General features: G+C 36.6%; 1 protein-coding gene across 3 annotated transcripts; it reads right to left on the bottom strand.

Moving 5' to 3' along the window:
- Positions 1 to 7,711: 7,711 nt before the first annotated feature.
- On the bottom strand, positions 7,712 to 14,927 carry LOC100731376 (protein LEG1 homolog). 3 transcript variants are annotated; one of them, XM_063232888.1, is made up of 6 exons: positions 14,573 to 14,927; positions 13,849 to 13,935; positions 11,908 to 12,092; positions 11,294 to 11,451; positions 9,573 to 9,811; positions 7,712 to 7,892 (listed from the first exon to the last, which is right to left on the bottom strand). In XM_063232888.1, the coding sequence occupies exons 1-4, from the start codon at positions 14,886 to 14,888 to the stop codon at positions 11,443 to 11,445; spliced, it is 597 nt and encodes a 198-aa protein (XP_063088958.1). In that variant the 5' UTR covers positions 14,889 to 14,927; the 3' UTR covers positions 7,712 to 7,892; positions 9,573 to 9,811; positions 11,294 to 11,442. The 3 variants fall into 3 exon arrangements, with proteins under 3 accessions (XP_063088958.1, XP_063088956.1, XP_063088957.1); XM_063232886.1 differs by having other exon boundaries at positions 11,294 to 11,416; XM_063232887.1 differs by lacking the exon at positions 11,294 to 11,451 and having other exon boundaries at positions 14,573 to 14,926.
- Between the last annotated feature and the right edge of the window lie 2,470 nt (positions 14,928 to 17,397).

Genomic DNA, 17,397 nt, shown 5'->3' with positions numbered 1-17,397 from the left:
ACTTATTTTAACCAACAATTTTTTTTTAATTTAAGAGGAAAAAGAGAAAAACACAAAACAAAACAAAGCGGTGTAAGGGTACACGTAATACAGAACTACAAAAACAAAACAAAACAAAACAAAACAAAACAAAAAAACATAACAGTAAGAAATCACCTGTTAGTAGATTACATATTATCCTCTTGAAAATAGTTGCTCAAATCACAGTATCAAAGAATACAAGGTGGACATTCAAACAGGGAGACTGCAAATAGCTGTGTTCAATGATCCAAAAACATTGATATAGTCTGCTATTTAACACCCCTAAACACACTTGCTGTTATATCCGTTAGAGCTCTTTTTCTTTTTTTTTCCCCTCTCTTTTTTTACAACAAAATTTAAACATTTTGGATTTTATTACTCCTTAGTGCTTATTACTTTTTTTTGCGGGGGGGGGGGGAGAGAATACAGTCAAATATGGCAAAACAAAGCTGTCAGTCAATACCAAGGATAGACATAGCACATGGTGTAGAACAGAGTACAAGGTTATCAACAATGGTTATCAACGTTGTCCCTTGTTTCCTTAAAAAGAATTGTCTATCTCATTAGATATTATAAAGTTGGACAAAGCAGTAGAGAACAAGACCAATAAAACTTAGGCATTGTAAACATTACAGGACTTCCAAAGAAGACAATAGTCAAACCAGAATGGGTATCTTAGTGAATCTTATTGCCTTCAAAGTAGTTGCCTATGTCTTCAAACTTGATACTATCGTATAGAATGGAACAGAGTCTAATCAGTCAAAACAAGATCGTGGGAGTACTACAGGACTTCAAAACAAGTTAATAGGAAATCGAAAAGAGTTACTATTTATATATCCTAATTTTTTAAATTTTTTCTTTAATTAAGACAAACATAAGAAATGACTAAATAATCTTTTTTAAAACAATAAGGGGGAGATTGAGATAAAACAGGACATAACAATATAACAATAGAGGTCAAAGCATGACTGTTTCAGCAACCTAGTACTTCACCACCATATAACCCGACTTAATAGTAGTTACCATAGTGTCTGTCTTTTTCCTTGAAATATTTGGATAAAACTTCATATACTCTAGCTTCAAATATTTTCATATCAAGAAGCCCAGAATAAAGCCTTTCTAATTAATGAGTGAAAACTTTATAAGGCTTCAAGGCCACCTAATGGGGAATCATGATTACCAATTATTTTTATATATTTGAATCATTATTTACATTAGGGAAACTATTCGGTATTCACACATGCGAGATTGATTTATTTCACTTATGAGTATGGTCTCAAGCTGTGCCCATTTATTGATAAATATCTCAATGTGATCCTTCTTTATAGCCAAATAATACTCCATTGTATAGAAATACCACAACTTTTTTATCCATTCCTCAGTTGATGGACACTTGGGTTGTTTCCAAGATCTGGCGATTACAAATTGTGCTGCTATAAACATAGGTGCACATATATCACTGTGGTATGATGCTTTCAGTTCTTCTGGGAATATGCCTAGAATTGGAATAGCTGGAATAAATGGGATTTCCAGTCAAAACTTTTTGAGAAATCTCCAGACAGATCTCCACAAAGGCTGTACCAGTCTACACTCCCACCAGCAGTGCAGGAGAGTTCCTTTTTCCCCACAGCCTCTCCAGCATTTGTTGTTGGTTTTCTTGATCCTGGCCATTCTTTCAGGAGTGAGATGGTATCTCAGTGTGGTTTTAATTTGCATTTCTCTAATGACCAATGATGATGAGCATGTTTTCATGTATTTATTTGCCATTTGCATTTCTTCATCTGAGAATTGCGTATTCATCTCAGATGCCCATTTTTGGATTGGATCTTTGAATTTTGGAGGTCTGAGTTTCTTTAATTCTTTATATGTTTTAGACAAGAGGCCCTTGTCTGAGAGAGAGTTCACTAAAATCTTTTCCCAGTTTGTGGGTTTTCTTTTCACTATGCTGGAGATTTCTTTTGACATGCAGAAACTTTTTAATAAGAAGTGGTCCCAGTTATTGATTCTGGGAAGAATTTCCTGTGCGGTTTGAGTCCTGTTCATGAATTCTTTACCTACTCCTATGTCTCCAAGGTTTCTACCTAATTTGTCTTCCAATAGATTTAGTGTTTCTGTTTTAATATTCAGATCTTTGACCCATTTAGATTTTAATTTAGTACATGGTGATAGACATGGGTCTAGCTTTAGTTTTCGGCAAATGGAGAACCACTTTTTCCAGCACCATTTATTAAAGAGACTGTCGTTCTTCCAGTGAACCTGCTTGGCTCCTTTATCAAAGATAAGGTGGTTGAGTGTGTTTGTAGTTGTGGTTGTATCTTCTAATCTATTCCACTGATCTTCGGCTCTGTTTTGATTCCAATACCATGTTGATTTTACTACTGTTGCTTTGTAGTATAACTTCAAGTCAGGGATTGTGATGCCTCCTGCTTTGTCTTTGCTGCTTAGAATTGCCTTTGCGATTCTAGGTCTCTTCTGGTTCCAGATGAAATTTAGGAGTGATTTCTCTAGATCTATAAGGTATGTTGATGGTATTTCTATTGGGATTGCATTTAATCTGTATAACAGTTTTGGGAGAATGGCCATTTTCACAATGTTTGTTCTTCCTATCCATGAGCAAGGGATATCTTTCCATTTTCTGAGATCATCTTCAATTTCCTTTTTCAGTGTATTATAATTTTCACTGTATAAGTCTTTCACTTCTTTCGTAAGAGTAATTCCTAAATATTTCATTTTTTTGCTTGCTAATGTGAATAGTCCAGTTTCTCTTATTTCCCTCTGTAATTTTGTTGTTCGTGTATAGGAATGCTATTGATTTCTGAGTATTGATTTTGTATCCAGCCACATTACTGAATTAATTTATTGTATCTAAGAGTATTTCAATGGAGTTTAGGGGGTCTTCTATGTAGAGTATCATGTCATCTGCAAACAATGATAATTTAACTTCTTCTTTTCCTATCTTTATCCCTTTTATTTCTCTTTCTTGCCTAATTGCTCTGGCTAGTACTTCCAGTACTATATTAAATAGGAGTGGTGATAAAGGACATCCTTGTCTTGTGCCCGATTTTAAAGTAAAGGCTTTCAATTTTTGGCCATTTAGTATGATGCTGGCTGTTGGTTTGTCATAAATGGCCTTTATTATATTGAGGTAAAGACCATTTATTCCAATTTTCTGTAAAGTTCTTATCATGAATAAGTGTTGGACCTTATCGAAGGCTTTTTCTGCATCTATAGAAATGATCATGTGATTCTTATTTTTGGCTTTATTGAAATGGTGGATTACATTTATTGATTTGCGTATGTTGAACCATCCTTGCATTCCTGGGATGAATCCCACTTGGTCATGGTGTATAATCTTCTTGATGATTTGCTGGATCCTATTTGCCAATATTTTATTGAGGATTTTTGCATCTGTGTTCATTAGGGAGATCGGTCTATAGTTCTCTTTTATAGTTGGGTCTTTCTCAGGTTTTGGTACTAGAGTAATATTTGCTTTCAGGAATGACTTAGGTAGGATTGCTTCCCTTTCAATTTCATTGAATAGTTTGAGGAGTGTCGGCATTAGGTCTTGTTTATGCTTCTTGTAGAATTCTGCAGTGAATCCATCTGGGCCTGGGCTCTTCTTGGTGGGTAAGGACTTAATTACATTTTCAATTTCATTAGCAGAGATTGGGTTATTCAACAGTTTTATATCCTCTTGATCTAGCTTTGGTACTTCATATGCTTCTAAGAATCTGTCTATTTCTTCTGTGTTATCAAACTTTTGAGAGTAGAGGTTTTCAAAATAGGTGTTGATGATCCTCTGTATTTCTATTGGGTCTGTAGTGATTTCTCCTTTTTCATTTCTTATTGCATGAATTTGAGTTTTTTCTTCCCTTTTTTTTAATAAGATTGACTAGGGGCTTATCGATTTTATTTATTCTTTCAAAGAATCTGTATAACAGTATAACTCTTTGATTCATTGATTCTTTGGATTGTTTTCTTAGTCTCTATTGCATTGATTTCTGCTTTGATTTTTATAATTTCCTCTCTTCTTTTGGCTTTGGGCTTGATTTGCTCTTCTTTTTCTAGCTGTTTGAGGTGTAGCATCAAGTTATTTATTTGTATTCGTTCTGTTTTCCTGATGTGGGAACTCAGTGCAATAGATTTTCCTCTCAGAACGGCTTTCATTGCATCCCACAGATTCCAGTAAGTTGTATCTGCATTTTCATTTTCTTTTAGGTATTGTTTAATTTCTCCTTTAATTTCTTCTGTGACCCACTGATTACTCAAGAGTATGTTATTTAGTTTCCATGTGTTTGCGGAATTTTTGCAGTATCTTTTATCATTAATTTCTAATTTCAGAGCGCTATGATCCGATAATATGCAAGGGATGATTTCAACTCTTTTGCATTTGCTTAAATATGTTCTGTGAGCTAATATATGGTCTATTTTAGAAAATGATCCATGTACTGCTGAAAAGAATGTGTATTCTGATGTTGTTGGGTGGAACATTCTGTATATGTCTATCAAACCCATTTGTTCACAGGTGTGATTCAGTTCTGTTATTTCTTTGCTCATTTTCTGTCTGGTTGATCTGTCCCTTGGTGTCAGTGGTGTATTAAGGTCTCCTGTTACAATTGTGTTACTGATAATTTGAGTTTTCATTTCTGTTAATAATTGTTTTAGATAACTGGGTGCTCTGAAGTTTGGTGCGCATATATTTAAGATAGTTATCTCTTCCTCTTGGAGTTTTCCCCTTACGAGTATGTAGTGACCTTCTTTGTCCTTTATGGTCACTGTTGGTTTAAAGTTCATGTTGTCTGCAAACAGAATGGCTGCTCCTGCCTTTTTTTGGATTCCTGCTGCATGAAGAATTGTTTTCCATCCTTTGACTTTCAGTCTGTGAGTATCCTTCTGGGTTAGATGGGTTTCCTGTAAACAGCATATGGTTGGATTTTGTTTCTTGATCCATTCTGCTAGTCTGTTTCTTTTGATTGGTGCATTGAGACCATTTACATTAATGGTTATTACGGTTAAATGCTGTTAACCAACAATTTTTAAGCTGTGGCCTGGACTCTGCACTACAATATTCTTAATGTCTTTCTTTTAAGCTTGTCTCTTTGTCCATGATATTATTTTTCTCTTAATTTTTCCTTGTTTATTTTTGCAATTAGTGACAGACTGATAATCTTCCATACTCCTATGCAAACTTCTGGTCATTTAGTTCTACTTTCAACGAATAGATAATTCATGAGGATTAGTTTTCAACTCAGTCTGTGCATCTGTACTGGGTAGAATTTTCTAAGAAACAGAAATTATAGGAAGGATGGTTGAATAAATGGATGGCTAAATTTTTGATATATATATTTCATATATATGGTATTTGTATTTAGATCAAGTTTAGGAAAAAATGAATGAATGGGTGTGACTCCTTTCTGAATGAGTCAGAGTAGTTTTTTTTAAGTTGATCTAAATCTATTATGATTACCCCAACAAGTAAGCATTCAGTAAGCCTCATAGTGTAATGGCAAGCACAAACACTGAAATGACACCCAGGATTTGGAGGCGAATTGATTTGCTCTGATTGGAATCATTCCCCAAATTTCTGATGGGCTAGGGCTTATGTGGGGTATACTAGCATGAAGTACAGAGGCAGGGTGGCTTATCAATTGGGAATTGGTTCTTACAATATACATTGTAGTGACCAGATATGCATCACAATGATCAGTGATTTCTAGGAGACAGAAGCAACCAAAACTGCAAGAGGAACTATTACTTGGATAACTAAGAAACTGAAGTATACTGGCTGGACAGGGAAATTTCCTGTTACATATCCTCCTCTTCTAATTTCACATCAAACATTGCTGGACATATTATATGTCTCTTTTGAGACAAGTCCCAAGTAGAAGAAGAAATATTGTGGTCATCAATAATCCAAGAACACTAGCTAAGGACGCTAAGATTGTCTGATTACAGAATTTTTCCCTAAGGTGCTTTTAGTTAGAGATATAATTGATGTGTGTTCTGTAGTATTACTCTGACAAGAAAGTGAGGGAGTCAATCTGATCTAAAAGAGTGTCCAATGTGGCTTAGATGCTCATCAAATCTTGATCAAGTGTTTGATCAATTTTTCTATTTTTAGGGGCCCACCATTCACAGAGTTTAAGGTAAAAAACAAAGCTAATGAGGGGTGGGCAGGAAAGCAAAGACTAGGGTAAGCAGCTTTAGAAATCACAAACATCAAGGGAAGCAGGCATGGAGAGGTCCTGTGAACAGTGTCCTCAGGCTTCAGCCATGTATGGTCTGGTCAGCATCCGGAGTGACCAGAACAGGGCTTTCACTGTGTCCTTTATTTGGAGTGAGCTGTCTGATCCAGGTAAATGCTGGAATCTAAGGCTGGATTTCTGAAACTTTAATAGCTCTGGAGGTAATTTCTATGCATCTGGTTTATATGTGTGTGTAAGAGTGCCTAAACATATAGTGGGTCTTTATGTAGTTGGTTATAAGCTTTTTCTATAGAGCTATATTTAATTTTCTCAGCTTTTAAGAGATGCATTGTAAGTAGTTTTTTATTTGTTATCTCTGTGGCAAATGCAGGCCCATTTTTGATGTCATTTTGATCAAGTGTAGTTCCATATTTAGTGACGATTTTTCCCAGCAGGATCCTGTAAACTTCTGCTGTTTTCTTGTTGTGTGTAGGGAATGGGATGTGGGGGCTGGTGATAGAGATCCTGAAGCCTGATCTGATGACAGGAGAACAGGTGCCAGTGCAGCAGCTTGAGGTTGCAGATCATATGGTGGGGGCAGGTCTGGTGGCTGAGGTTGATTTGAGCCAGTCAGATCCTCAGAAGGTGCATAGGCATTGAGACTAGATTATTTTTCATTGGTGTTAGCAGGAAGCAGTAGCTTTGTTCAATGGGACCACAGCATTAAAGCATGGGACACCTGGACAGTTAAGTCCCAGCATAAGCTTAGCTTGTCAGCTTTCTTGGTAACAAGAGCCATCAGAAGTTGTTTTCTTTCTGAAATAATTGCTTCCATTCACTCCATTTGGAAATATTCGCAGTTGTTATGTTTTGTCTTTTTAATGGATATCTAACATATGATATTTTCCATATGAGTACTTCAGTAGAAAATGAAGAGAGAAGACAAGGAAGGAGAATAAGGAGGAAAAGGAGAAAAAGAGGAGGATGGATGAAGGGGAGATGATAGGGACATAGAGAAGGATAGAGACGAAGGGAGGTGGAATAAAACTGGCAAGGATAGATCTGACTTCCCAGGTCTGGAGCAGCTCAGCAGTTCCTACTGGATGGTCAGATGAGGATTCCTGTTCTCAGAGACTCGGCCATTTCCATGTGTGAGCTGACAGAGAGGCTTCTATACAGCGTGGTCTGAGCTCAGTGCTACAATAGCACTGTAGACAACATCTACTCCCATATTGAACATTGTACCATAAAGAATGACCTACCACAGGTAGATTTGTCCTATTTAACAGGCATTCAAGGAATGAACTTTAGGAAAATGTATTGATAGCTCTAACCCACGTGAAATACAGATGTTTGCATATTCATGTACAACTGATGTATCTGCAGGGTTCATTAGGTTTAAACCCAGTTTGTGGTTAAAATAGAATAGGGAGATTACTGGCTCCTAACATTTGAAGGTCAAAGACACTTATGACAAAAAGGAAAACAAAATATGTTGCATAGAATAGTATTTATGACATTTAATTTCTCTTTATTATGGAATTAAGTTGAGTGCCCTATAATGCCAAGACATAGGCTATGGAGAAATCGGTATTAAGAGTACCCCATTGATAAACATCCGGGCCATGGCCTGAGATACTTTGGAAGTGTTCATGGCCTTCTTCCAAACTGTTAAAAACTCACCTCCTGTAATATACAAACATTTATGTTTTGTTAGAATACAGATAAAGGTGCAACTTAAAAACCTGAAAGTACACATTAAATTTCTAGTTATAGAATTTGCAGTACCTTAGTAGGCCTACTTGGTAAAACACTGAAAAATGTATTATGTTAAAATTCACCCTTCAACATCTTAGTCTATGTAGCTTTGCAAACTAAGCTGTTGCGTGACTGTCCAGATGAAGAGCTTTTGGTAATTCTTTAGTCAGTCAAATTTGAGGGCTCTACAGTTCCCAGAGACTCCCCAGGTGTCCTGTCTATTTTCTTTCATCTTCTTTGGAGAAACTGCTCTTCCTCCTGATCTGTAGAATCCTGAGCTAAGTGAAGACGTCAATCTGTCACATGTCCCCTCCTCACCTATTAGTGTTTTGTGCCAGGCTTTGGGCATGCGATTTAGGCTTAGCACATCAGAGTTTAGCCAAGATACAGGAGTAAAAGAACAAAAATAACCACATGCTTATCACTGTCTCGGGAAGCATGAAATTAATCTTCACATGGTTGGTGAGTATGAAGAAGGTAATAGTGAAGAGTCCACTTTAAAAGAGGAAGTGAGAAGAATGAAATTCTTGATACTGAGTTAGATCTGATGGAAGAAGGGTCAGGTGGAGGTCCAGGGAACAAACTTTTAGAGGAACAGAAAGAGGCACCCAGCCATTACGGAAATCATGAGAGGTGTGGGGAATCTTCCGGGTGGGGCAACATGCAAGGGACTGCCGGAGTCTCACTGAGAAAGCACAGCATTGCAGGAGGAGATGGAGACCAGCATCAATAATAAAGGGCCCCAGGCTGATGGTTTTGTCCCTAATCCCAAACGAAAATAATTTTAGGATAGCAAGAAGAACTCAAGAGAAACTTGTGAAGATAGTTATATTGAAATTATATGGCAGGAACTAGATGATGCCTTGAGAATATTTGATACAAAATCTAGTTAAGACTTCTTAGAGGGATGATAACAAAACCTGGTGAGAAATGATAGAGATTTTCTTGAGGTCTTTGCAAATCCAGTGATTAAAGGGAAAAGAACAGAATCCAGGTTGAAAAGGAGGCAAAATTATATAACCTTAGTATTTAGGTGAAGCAAGTTATGGAGGAGCAATAATGTGGGAAAAGAAAAATGCAAAATATCTGTAAGATTTCTAAGTGAAAATGTGCTTGCGTCTTTATAGCAAAAGTACCCTAGTGATCATATTCACCAGTGTGGAGAGAACAAGAATCATATTGGTGCTAACTGAAACAGGAAGCTTTGATGTTTCTTCTGTAAAGAAAGAAAAGGACAGGGTGCAGAGGATAGAATGTATCTTGAGAATCTCAGGGAAGAGAAAACACCAGGGCATTCAAAACATGAATATCATCTCTGAGGTGAGAAATAATGTATCCTGCTTTGTTTTCCGGTATGTTTTGCAACAAAAGTAAAATTTCAGTATATTGTTCTTTTTGCACAAGTGAGAATACATTGTGATCAATTATGTACTTCTTATACTTACTTTAGAGGTATTAGAAAACTAGGTTGCTTGAATTCTCAAAAGTCTATTCTGCTTACTAGAAATGTAATAGATGCTTATTCTGGATGAGTAACAATAAAAATAAATCCTGAATTTAGTTGACTTTGTTTCATTTGATTCACTAATAAGATAGGGGAAATCATACCTGTGACTTTATTCATGTTGGAGATGAGTTTTACTGTAGACAGTTGTGCCCTTTCCCGTGCGCTGAAGTCCTCTGCCATAATGGGGTTCTCCTGGTCTGTGAGCAGCCGGTGTGGGTAACCCACAAGAAACTCAGATGCACTTTTAAAGTATGGACGGTATACGGCCGCCTCGCAAAACTGTATGGCAGTCAGGAAATCGTTGGCAAAGTCTCTTTCAGCTTTAGAAGAATACTGCCATCTGCAAGAATGTGAATCAGAAAAGACTCCATTTCAATGTCAAGTATAATCCAATTATGTGTTTTGTCCCATATAGCTTAGACATACCTTGTTAGTGCCTGAATGCTCACAAGAATCTACCACTCCAATCTGAGAGAATCAGTCTCTTCCACTTCCTGTATGTTGTACCTGGCTAGAAAGCAATCTCTTGAACAACAACACAGCAGGCTAAATATTGTGTCATAATCTTTACAGCGTAGAGCATGTAACAATGTTTCTGTTACTCTTATATGAAACTCTTTCTCATTACTTATTGTTGTTTACACATGTCTAATTTCTATATTGTTTACTTCTCTGAGCCTTTTAATGTCATAAAAGAAGCTGAAACACCACCTAAAATGAGTCAACATAAATTATGAAGTAAAAGATGATATAAAAGAAAATAAATAGAAAAAAGAATAGAGTGGACTCTGTTAAATTATTACCTTATTCACATCACTTAGTATAAACCTAAGTAATAAAGTGGTTATAGTATTTATGCAAGCAAAGTGGAAGTAAAGTAAAAAACTGACATCAGTGGCACACATTGTGCATGTATGTGCACACATGGGAACCACCGAAGAGGCATACAATGTGGGTATAGGAATTTGTTTCCATGACAGAAAAAATTAAATGATCCACCTTGCCTTTCTTCCATATTAAAACGTGTGTAAAAGAGTAAACAATCAAGAACTAATATGGAAAATTAGTATGCCAAAGGTAGCATTTGAGAGCACATCTACATTTTGTTGAAGAAGGTGGTGTTGTACACTGAAAACTAACACAGAATCTTACCACCTACCATCTTAACTTAATTACCATAACAAGAAGGATTCTACCTCCATGGGTTCTGCATCCATGACTTCAACCAAGGAACAATCAAAAACAATCTGGAAAAGCATTGCACCTACAGTGAACTTATATGCTATAACAATCAAATGTAACAAGTTTTGCATGACATTAAAGTTGTAGCAGGTAGAATAAGCAATCTAGAGGTGATTTAAAATATCTAGAAAAGGGCATAGGTTACATGGAAATAAGAGTGCCACATTACATAAATAACTTGAGCGTCATTGCATTTGTTAATACATGGAGGGTCCTGACCTAACTTATATGGGTATCAGGGGAAATCATGTTTTATTTAGCAGCCAAAACAGAAATTAATTCCATATCACACCCACAATAATTTTCTCAGATCTAAAGAACTACTTAATGAGAATGATAGTGTTATAGGATGATATGGAATTTCTTTCTAACGAAGTGTACACATGTAGCAATCTTTTCTTTTGCATTTCCACTAGTGGCGAAAAAGACTCTTGAGCTGCACATAAAACTGTTAGATATCTTTTGTTACATACTTTATGAAATATGAAAACTGACTACATATGGTGACAATTGTATACACAGTGGTTTCTGATGGCAGGAAAACATAAGTTGGTTACATTGCAGAGGACAAGGATCTTACGTGTAACTCAATTTTGGTGTTGAAACATCAAGGGCTGCTTGATGAGCTTCCCACATGTAAGTGATTGCTGTGTCTTCATCTGTGTCGTACACAGGGACATCACTGAGAAAGGAAGACGGCTTCCTGGACAGTAAGTATTGCAGGAAAAGTCATGTCATCTGTGTGAGCAGAACCACGCCAAACCATATTAAAGTAAATTTAAGCCCGGGCTTATGAATTTGGAAGCTAGACAACTGTGAAACAGTAATCTGATCCTTGAGAAATACATTTAATACCAAAATTAATATTTAACACCTGCAGGCTTCATTTAAATATTCTTATTTGCTTTACACATTGGCGTATGCTGGTACTCTTTTGGAAACCATAAATTGAGAATTATTACATAAATTGCATGTCAAACTACTTTGGTAAGTAGATTGTATTGTTACTATTGACTATCTATTTTGTGTCATTTCCAGATCCCAAGAAGAATTCTAGAGTAGAGAGGATATCATTCCAGAAATATAACTTTTATCTTAAGTACATATGAAGTTTAAATCTTAAATTGAGAAATATCTTGCATGTTTCATCCATGATGCTTAGAAAAACAAAGGGAAAAGCTTGCATTATTTTACCTGGTAAAACCTTGTGGCTACATCCATAGCTTGTCCATATAATGCACGGCACTCTTCAATAGAATAACAGAAATCAGATCTATGTGCTGCTGGAGCCACTAGTTCTACCTCATGTGGTGCATCCTTGAAAAGCCCAGCTTCAACTGCACCCAAGAAATTCATAGTAACCACATAGAAGTTCATGCCTGCAATGTCACAGAAGAAAGGGATCTGGAATCACCCAGTGTCTACTCCAAAGAGGATTTAAGAACAATACATGAGGCAGTGGTGGTGTTAGTCAGTTTCTCCCTCATACAATCTTAGGGAATTCATTGACTGAAGGAAATAAGAGAGACTAGGAGCATTTAGTACAGTCAGGAAATAGTCTACATCAGAGCACAACACATGTCCATATTTGCATATGCATGTCCTAAATTATCCAGCTGCAAGTTATCTGTGCTTTGGATCTATTACACCTCTACAGAACCTATGTAAGACATTTTGGCACCCAGGTAAAAATGTTTTCCTCGGTTTGGGTGGACATATACATGATTTTGAATACTATATGTGCTATTGTAGAAAGCTTTTGCCTAATGTGAGACAGAAGTTTTGAAATAAGTATATCTTGATCCATTGCATGAGTTTTTTTTAGATATTTGTGCTTATGATTCCCATTCCTTCAAACTCTGAGACATTTCCTTTATTTTCATTCCAGTGTCTTTCTTTGGCATCATGGTGCTCAGTTCAGCCTCTCGCTCTCTCTAGGCACTTGTGTGTGTTCTCTGTGTTGCTCAGTTTTCCACTTCCCAATCCCTGTGTCCATCATTCTTAGCAGGAATCTGGCAGTGCACAGCCTTGAGCTCATGATAAAGATTTCTACAGGCCTCATTTTGAGCGTGGAAGTATGATTCAAGGCTGTTTCTTAGTGAAACAGGTCTTCTTATATTCTGCCTAACAAAGAGATTAATTTTAATATTCAGTCTAGCTGTCAAGGAGAAGGCAGGATAACTGACAGGACAGAGCTGAAGGCAAAAGCATGAACTACAAAAAAAATATTAAGAAAATGCCTTCAGTCCTCAAAGTGACAAGATATTTACCTCATCTTTTGTCCTCATTATACTGGTTTTGATCTTTATTCTGAATCATGAAAATTGAACTAATGATCATTATTAAAAATATCTCTTTCAACTTCCTCTACTGGATGTAAAAGCATTTTGATATAGAGTATTTTGCAAAGTAAGGTCTTCACTCTGAAATGTATGTTTGCAGAATGCTTTTTAATAATTAGCCTGGTGTGTTTTAACTGGGCCTAAACCTGAAGAATCCTCTCAAAAGACTTTGGCCTGGAATTCTAAAATTGTTATTACAGTTAGAAAGGTAAAAGCCCTCGTAGAATACTAAGGTATTTTAGACTAATGGTTAGGTAAGGCAAACTGCCAAAATAACTAATGAAGTAGATTTTCCAAGGACGAGACTCTAAAACCTGTTCCTAGTGTACACACACACACACACACACACACACACACATCAAATCTTGAAACCCCTCTTCTGTCATATTTGACCATCTCTCAGGGTTGAATTCAGTTTAAGGCCTTGTGTCAGGCTAAGTGTGGAATGAGCAGGGTGAATGAACGTGGGAATGAACGTGGTTGCAGTGGTACTGAAAGCATGTTTCAGCCATAGCAGCAACTCTGAAACTGAGGGACATTTGTCCTCCTGATGTCAAGCTACAAGAAACCATGTGCTGTGTATTGATTTAGAAGTCTTTGTAGGGATAGCTGTCTTTGTGATTTTTTTTTAATTGATTAATCCCCACAGAAACTTGAAGGGAAATTGCCTATGTTTACACAATAAACAACAGAAGATGCAGTTAATACTCCAACTGTCATTCACCCTGTCACACAAGAACAAAGCTGAATTTGACGGAGCAGTAAGGCAGCATAAGGCTCCTGAGACTCTCACCTCCCCAGCCACTGTTGATGGAAATGCAGCCTGGAGATCCAGCCTCATAAGCACAGACGAAAGTGTTGGTAGGCTCTGAAAATCGAGCTGCAGAGAAAACAGAATAGATTACAAAGAAAGAAAATACTCTAAGATGGAAGCTGAACATTTTCTTGGTGAAAATGACAAAGATAGGAAATCACAATGACTCATTCAATTAGAATGAGAGTGAGAAAGACAGAGAGAGAGAGAGAGAGAGAGAAAGAGAGAGAGAGAGAGAAGAGAGAGAGAGAGAGAGAGAGAGAGAGAGAGAGAGAGAGAGAGATAAACACTTCAAGAGGAAGCTGCTCAGAGCCTCCAGTCTGTAAACTTCTCCGCTGACTGAGCACAAGCAGCAGAGAATCTCCCTTCTCAGGCAGCCTCCGTGATTCATCTGGTTCTTTGCAACTCATGTGTACTCACGCTTAGAGCAGCACAGTTTACACTTTTGGCATAGTTTTGAATTGGTGTTTATGTCCATCAGCTGATGAATGGAGGAGGAAATGCAGTATTTTACATAATAGAGTACTACTGTGTCATAAAGAAAGATAAACTTAAGACATTTGTAGGGTCAATGAAAATGAGAACATATTGTTAAGCTAAAGAGTCAGACCCATAAGCTTAAATATGTCATGGTTTGTTTTATTGAGAATACATCTATACAAAAAGGAACAAACTGCCTCGGAAACAGTTAAAATGTCCTTACCTGTCTCATACAGCTTTCCATAATATAAGGCGAGAGCCCATAGTACATTTCCTGTATTGTTTTTTCCAAACTGAACAAAATACTTGTTGGTTTCTGTAATCAGGATCTTATACATTTTCAGCCGATCTAGGTAGTTCCAGACATTGATGACACTTTTCCCATTCTTTACTGGATACTCTGCTATATCCCCATTAATCTGGTCCCAAAAAGGAGGGTACCCCTCATTAACAACTGGGGCTGTCCCTGGATTTTGGGCAAATCCTACAGAAAAACAGCTCAGGAAGAGAAAATTGGAGATGCCCAGCATGGTCCACATCCTCTCGCTGTGTGGTGCCTAAGCCTCAGTGTCACTGGAGCGCCTTGTATAAGGCGCAAGAGGAGGAGCCTTTTGCCAGCTGGAGTCTGACAGGCCACTGTAAAGATAACAGGCTGACCATAGAGCAGCTGAGTAAACAGGTGGTTTAGTAAGAGCTTAATTTCAGTTTGATCTGCCCATAGGCAGAAGAGGTTTTCTTTTTCTTTTCAGTGACTGTGTGTTTATAGCACATCCTAGTTAGATTGTCCTTGGGGAACTCGTGACTGTATAAATCAAGTTTGATCACATTTTTTAACCCTTTACCTTCAGTATCTCCTGCTCCTTTTTTCCTCAGTTCCCTTCCATGTTTTCAAGGTTGCCTTTAGTTTGCACTTTGATTCCTTATTTTTCAAATTTCTTATATTAAAGCAATCATAAGATAATACTTAAATTTCTTTCTTTGACTTATTTCAGTTACCATTATGCTCTCAGGTTCTACCCTTTTACTTTAAGTGATATGATTTCATTTTTCTTTGTGGCTGAATAACTTGCATGCATGTCACATTTTCCGTATCTATTCATTAATGCATCTCGAGGTTGTTTCTAAAGATTTGCTGTTATGAATTTTCTGCTATAGACCTCTGTATGCACGTGTCATTTGAGTATCATGTCAGTAACGTTTTTTGGGGTATACAGCCCGGAGAGATACAGCTGAGTCAAATGGAATTTTTGAAGAATCTCCATGATGATTTCCATAATTATAGTATTAGTTTGCATTCCCACAAAACAGTGCATAAGAGTTTGATTTCCTTACATTCTGTCCTGTAGTTGCTGTTAATGGTGCTTTTGGAAACAGCCATTTTGACTGGAATGAGACAGAAACTCAGAGTGATTTTGATTTGCATGTTCCTATTGCCTAAAAATAATGACAGTTTTTCCATTTGTATTGTGACCATTTGAACAAATATTTTAAAAATACCTCTTAAGTTTGTCTTTGATTATTTTCTTTGTGGTTTGAATTATTTTATGAGAGCTTTATGTATTTGAAGTACTAGCATTTTATCAGAAGAGAAGCTGCCAATACACCTTCCCATTGTATAGACTGTCTCTTCACTCTGCTGATCATTTTCACCGTTATATAAGAGTATTCCGTTGTAATCCATTTGGTGATGCTTGGTGTTATTTCCTGTGCTGTTGGAATTTATCCAGGAGGGTTTTGGCTGTGTCTATTTTTTGCAAACTCACCCTGTGCTATATTCCCACTAATTCAGCTATTCTGTTTTCATATGTAGGTCACTGATCCATTCATGTCTACTTTTTAAATTCTGTCTGTGGATTGCTTAGTGTTCCCAGGACCATTCGTTCTGGGATATCCTGTCTTTTTGTTAAGAATGAGACGCCTGAAGTCTCATCAGTTTGTTTCTGTGTCTTCTATATTATTTGTCTGTGTGTCTATTTGAGGCAGATCTCATGCTTTTTTGTTATTATGTCTTCATGGCTATTACTTGAAATCCAAATATTTATGATTACTTTGACTATTATGGGACTTTTCTGGTTCCATACAAATTGTGGGCTGCTTTTTGCCAAGTATTATGCAGAGTTTTGATAAGGATTGCTTTAAATCTGTATATGTTTTTTGTTATATGACCATTTTCATGACGTTAATTCTGCCTATCCTGGAGCAAGAGATGTCTTTCCATTTTCCAGTGTGTCTTGAAACCCTTTCTGCGCACTTCTAGTGTTTTCATTAGAGAAGTCTCTTTAAGTAGGTTGACTCCTAGGAATTTGTTTTCTGAAGCTATCCTAAATGAAGTAGATTTGTTGATTTTTTTTTTCTCGGTGAGGTAATTATTGGTGTATGGGATTACTATTGAATTGCATGCATTGATTATGATATTACCACTCTTACTGAATTTGTTTTATTCTGTTTTGTTTTGATTTTGTGCTTTTAATCTTTGCTGGATTAAATACTCTATGTAGAGAATCATGTCATCCACAAATGCAGATCATTAAACTTCTCCCTTTCCTGTTAGTAACCCTTTGCTTCTTTCTCTCTCTCATTGCTCTGGGTAAATTTTTAGCTCTTATAGCATAAGAGTGGAAAAGAGGCCACCCAGGTGGCCGCCGTCATGTATTCAAAGATATTGTTTCTTTTTTCTCCATTCAGTATAATCTGAGCAGGAGGTTTATCATATGTGGCTATTATCAATTTGAGCAAAGGCTTTTGTTCTGGTAATATTACAAATAGATGTAAATAAATTAATTATCTGGTTTTTTAACCTAGCAATTCTGAAGTCCGATCATGCTAATTATTTAAAATTCAATAAATAAAACTACTTGAAAAAGCATCTTTATTCTGTCAGTGTTTATGGCAGCAAAATTATAAATACACTTATTAAAAATCTGCCTCAAAGCAATAAAATTATTTTTAAAATATTGATATTATAGTAAATTATAACACATTTTGTTAGAGGACTTACAATGTAGTCATAATATGTGCATGTACTTCATATGTAAACTTAATATATAT

Source organism: Cavia porcellus, unplaced genomic scaffold, assembly GCF_034190915.1.
Source record: "Cavia porcellus strain 051 isolate PalLab524CR breed Dunkin Hartley unplaced genomic scaffold, mCavPor4.1 scaffold_22, whole genome shotgun sequence".
Classification (NCBI taxonomy): Eukaryota; Metazoa; Chordata; class Mammalia; order Rodentia; family Caviidae; genus Cavia; species Cavia porcellus.
This window is presented reverse-complemented; position numbering and strand designations above follow the sequence as displayed.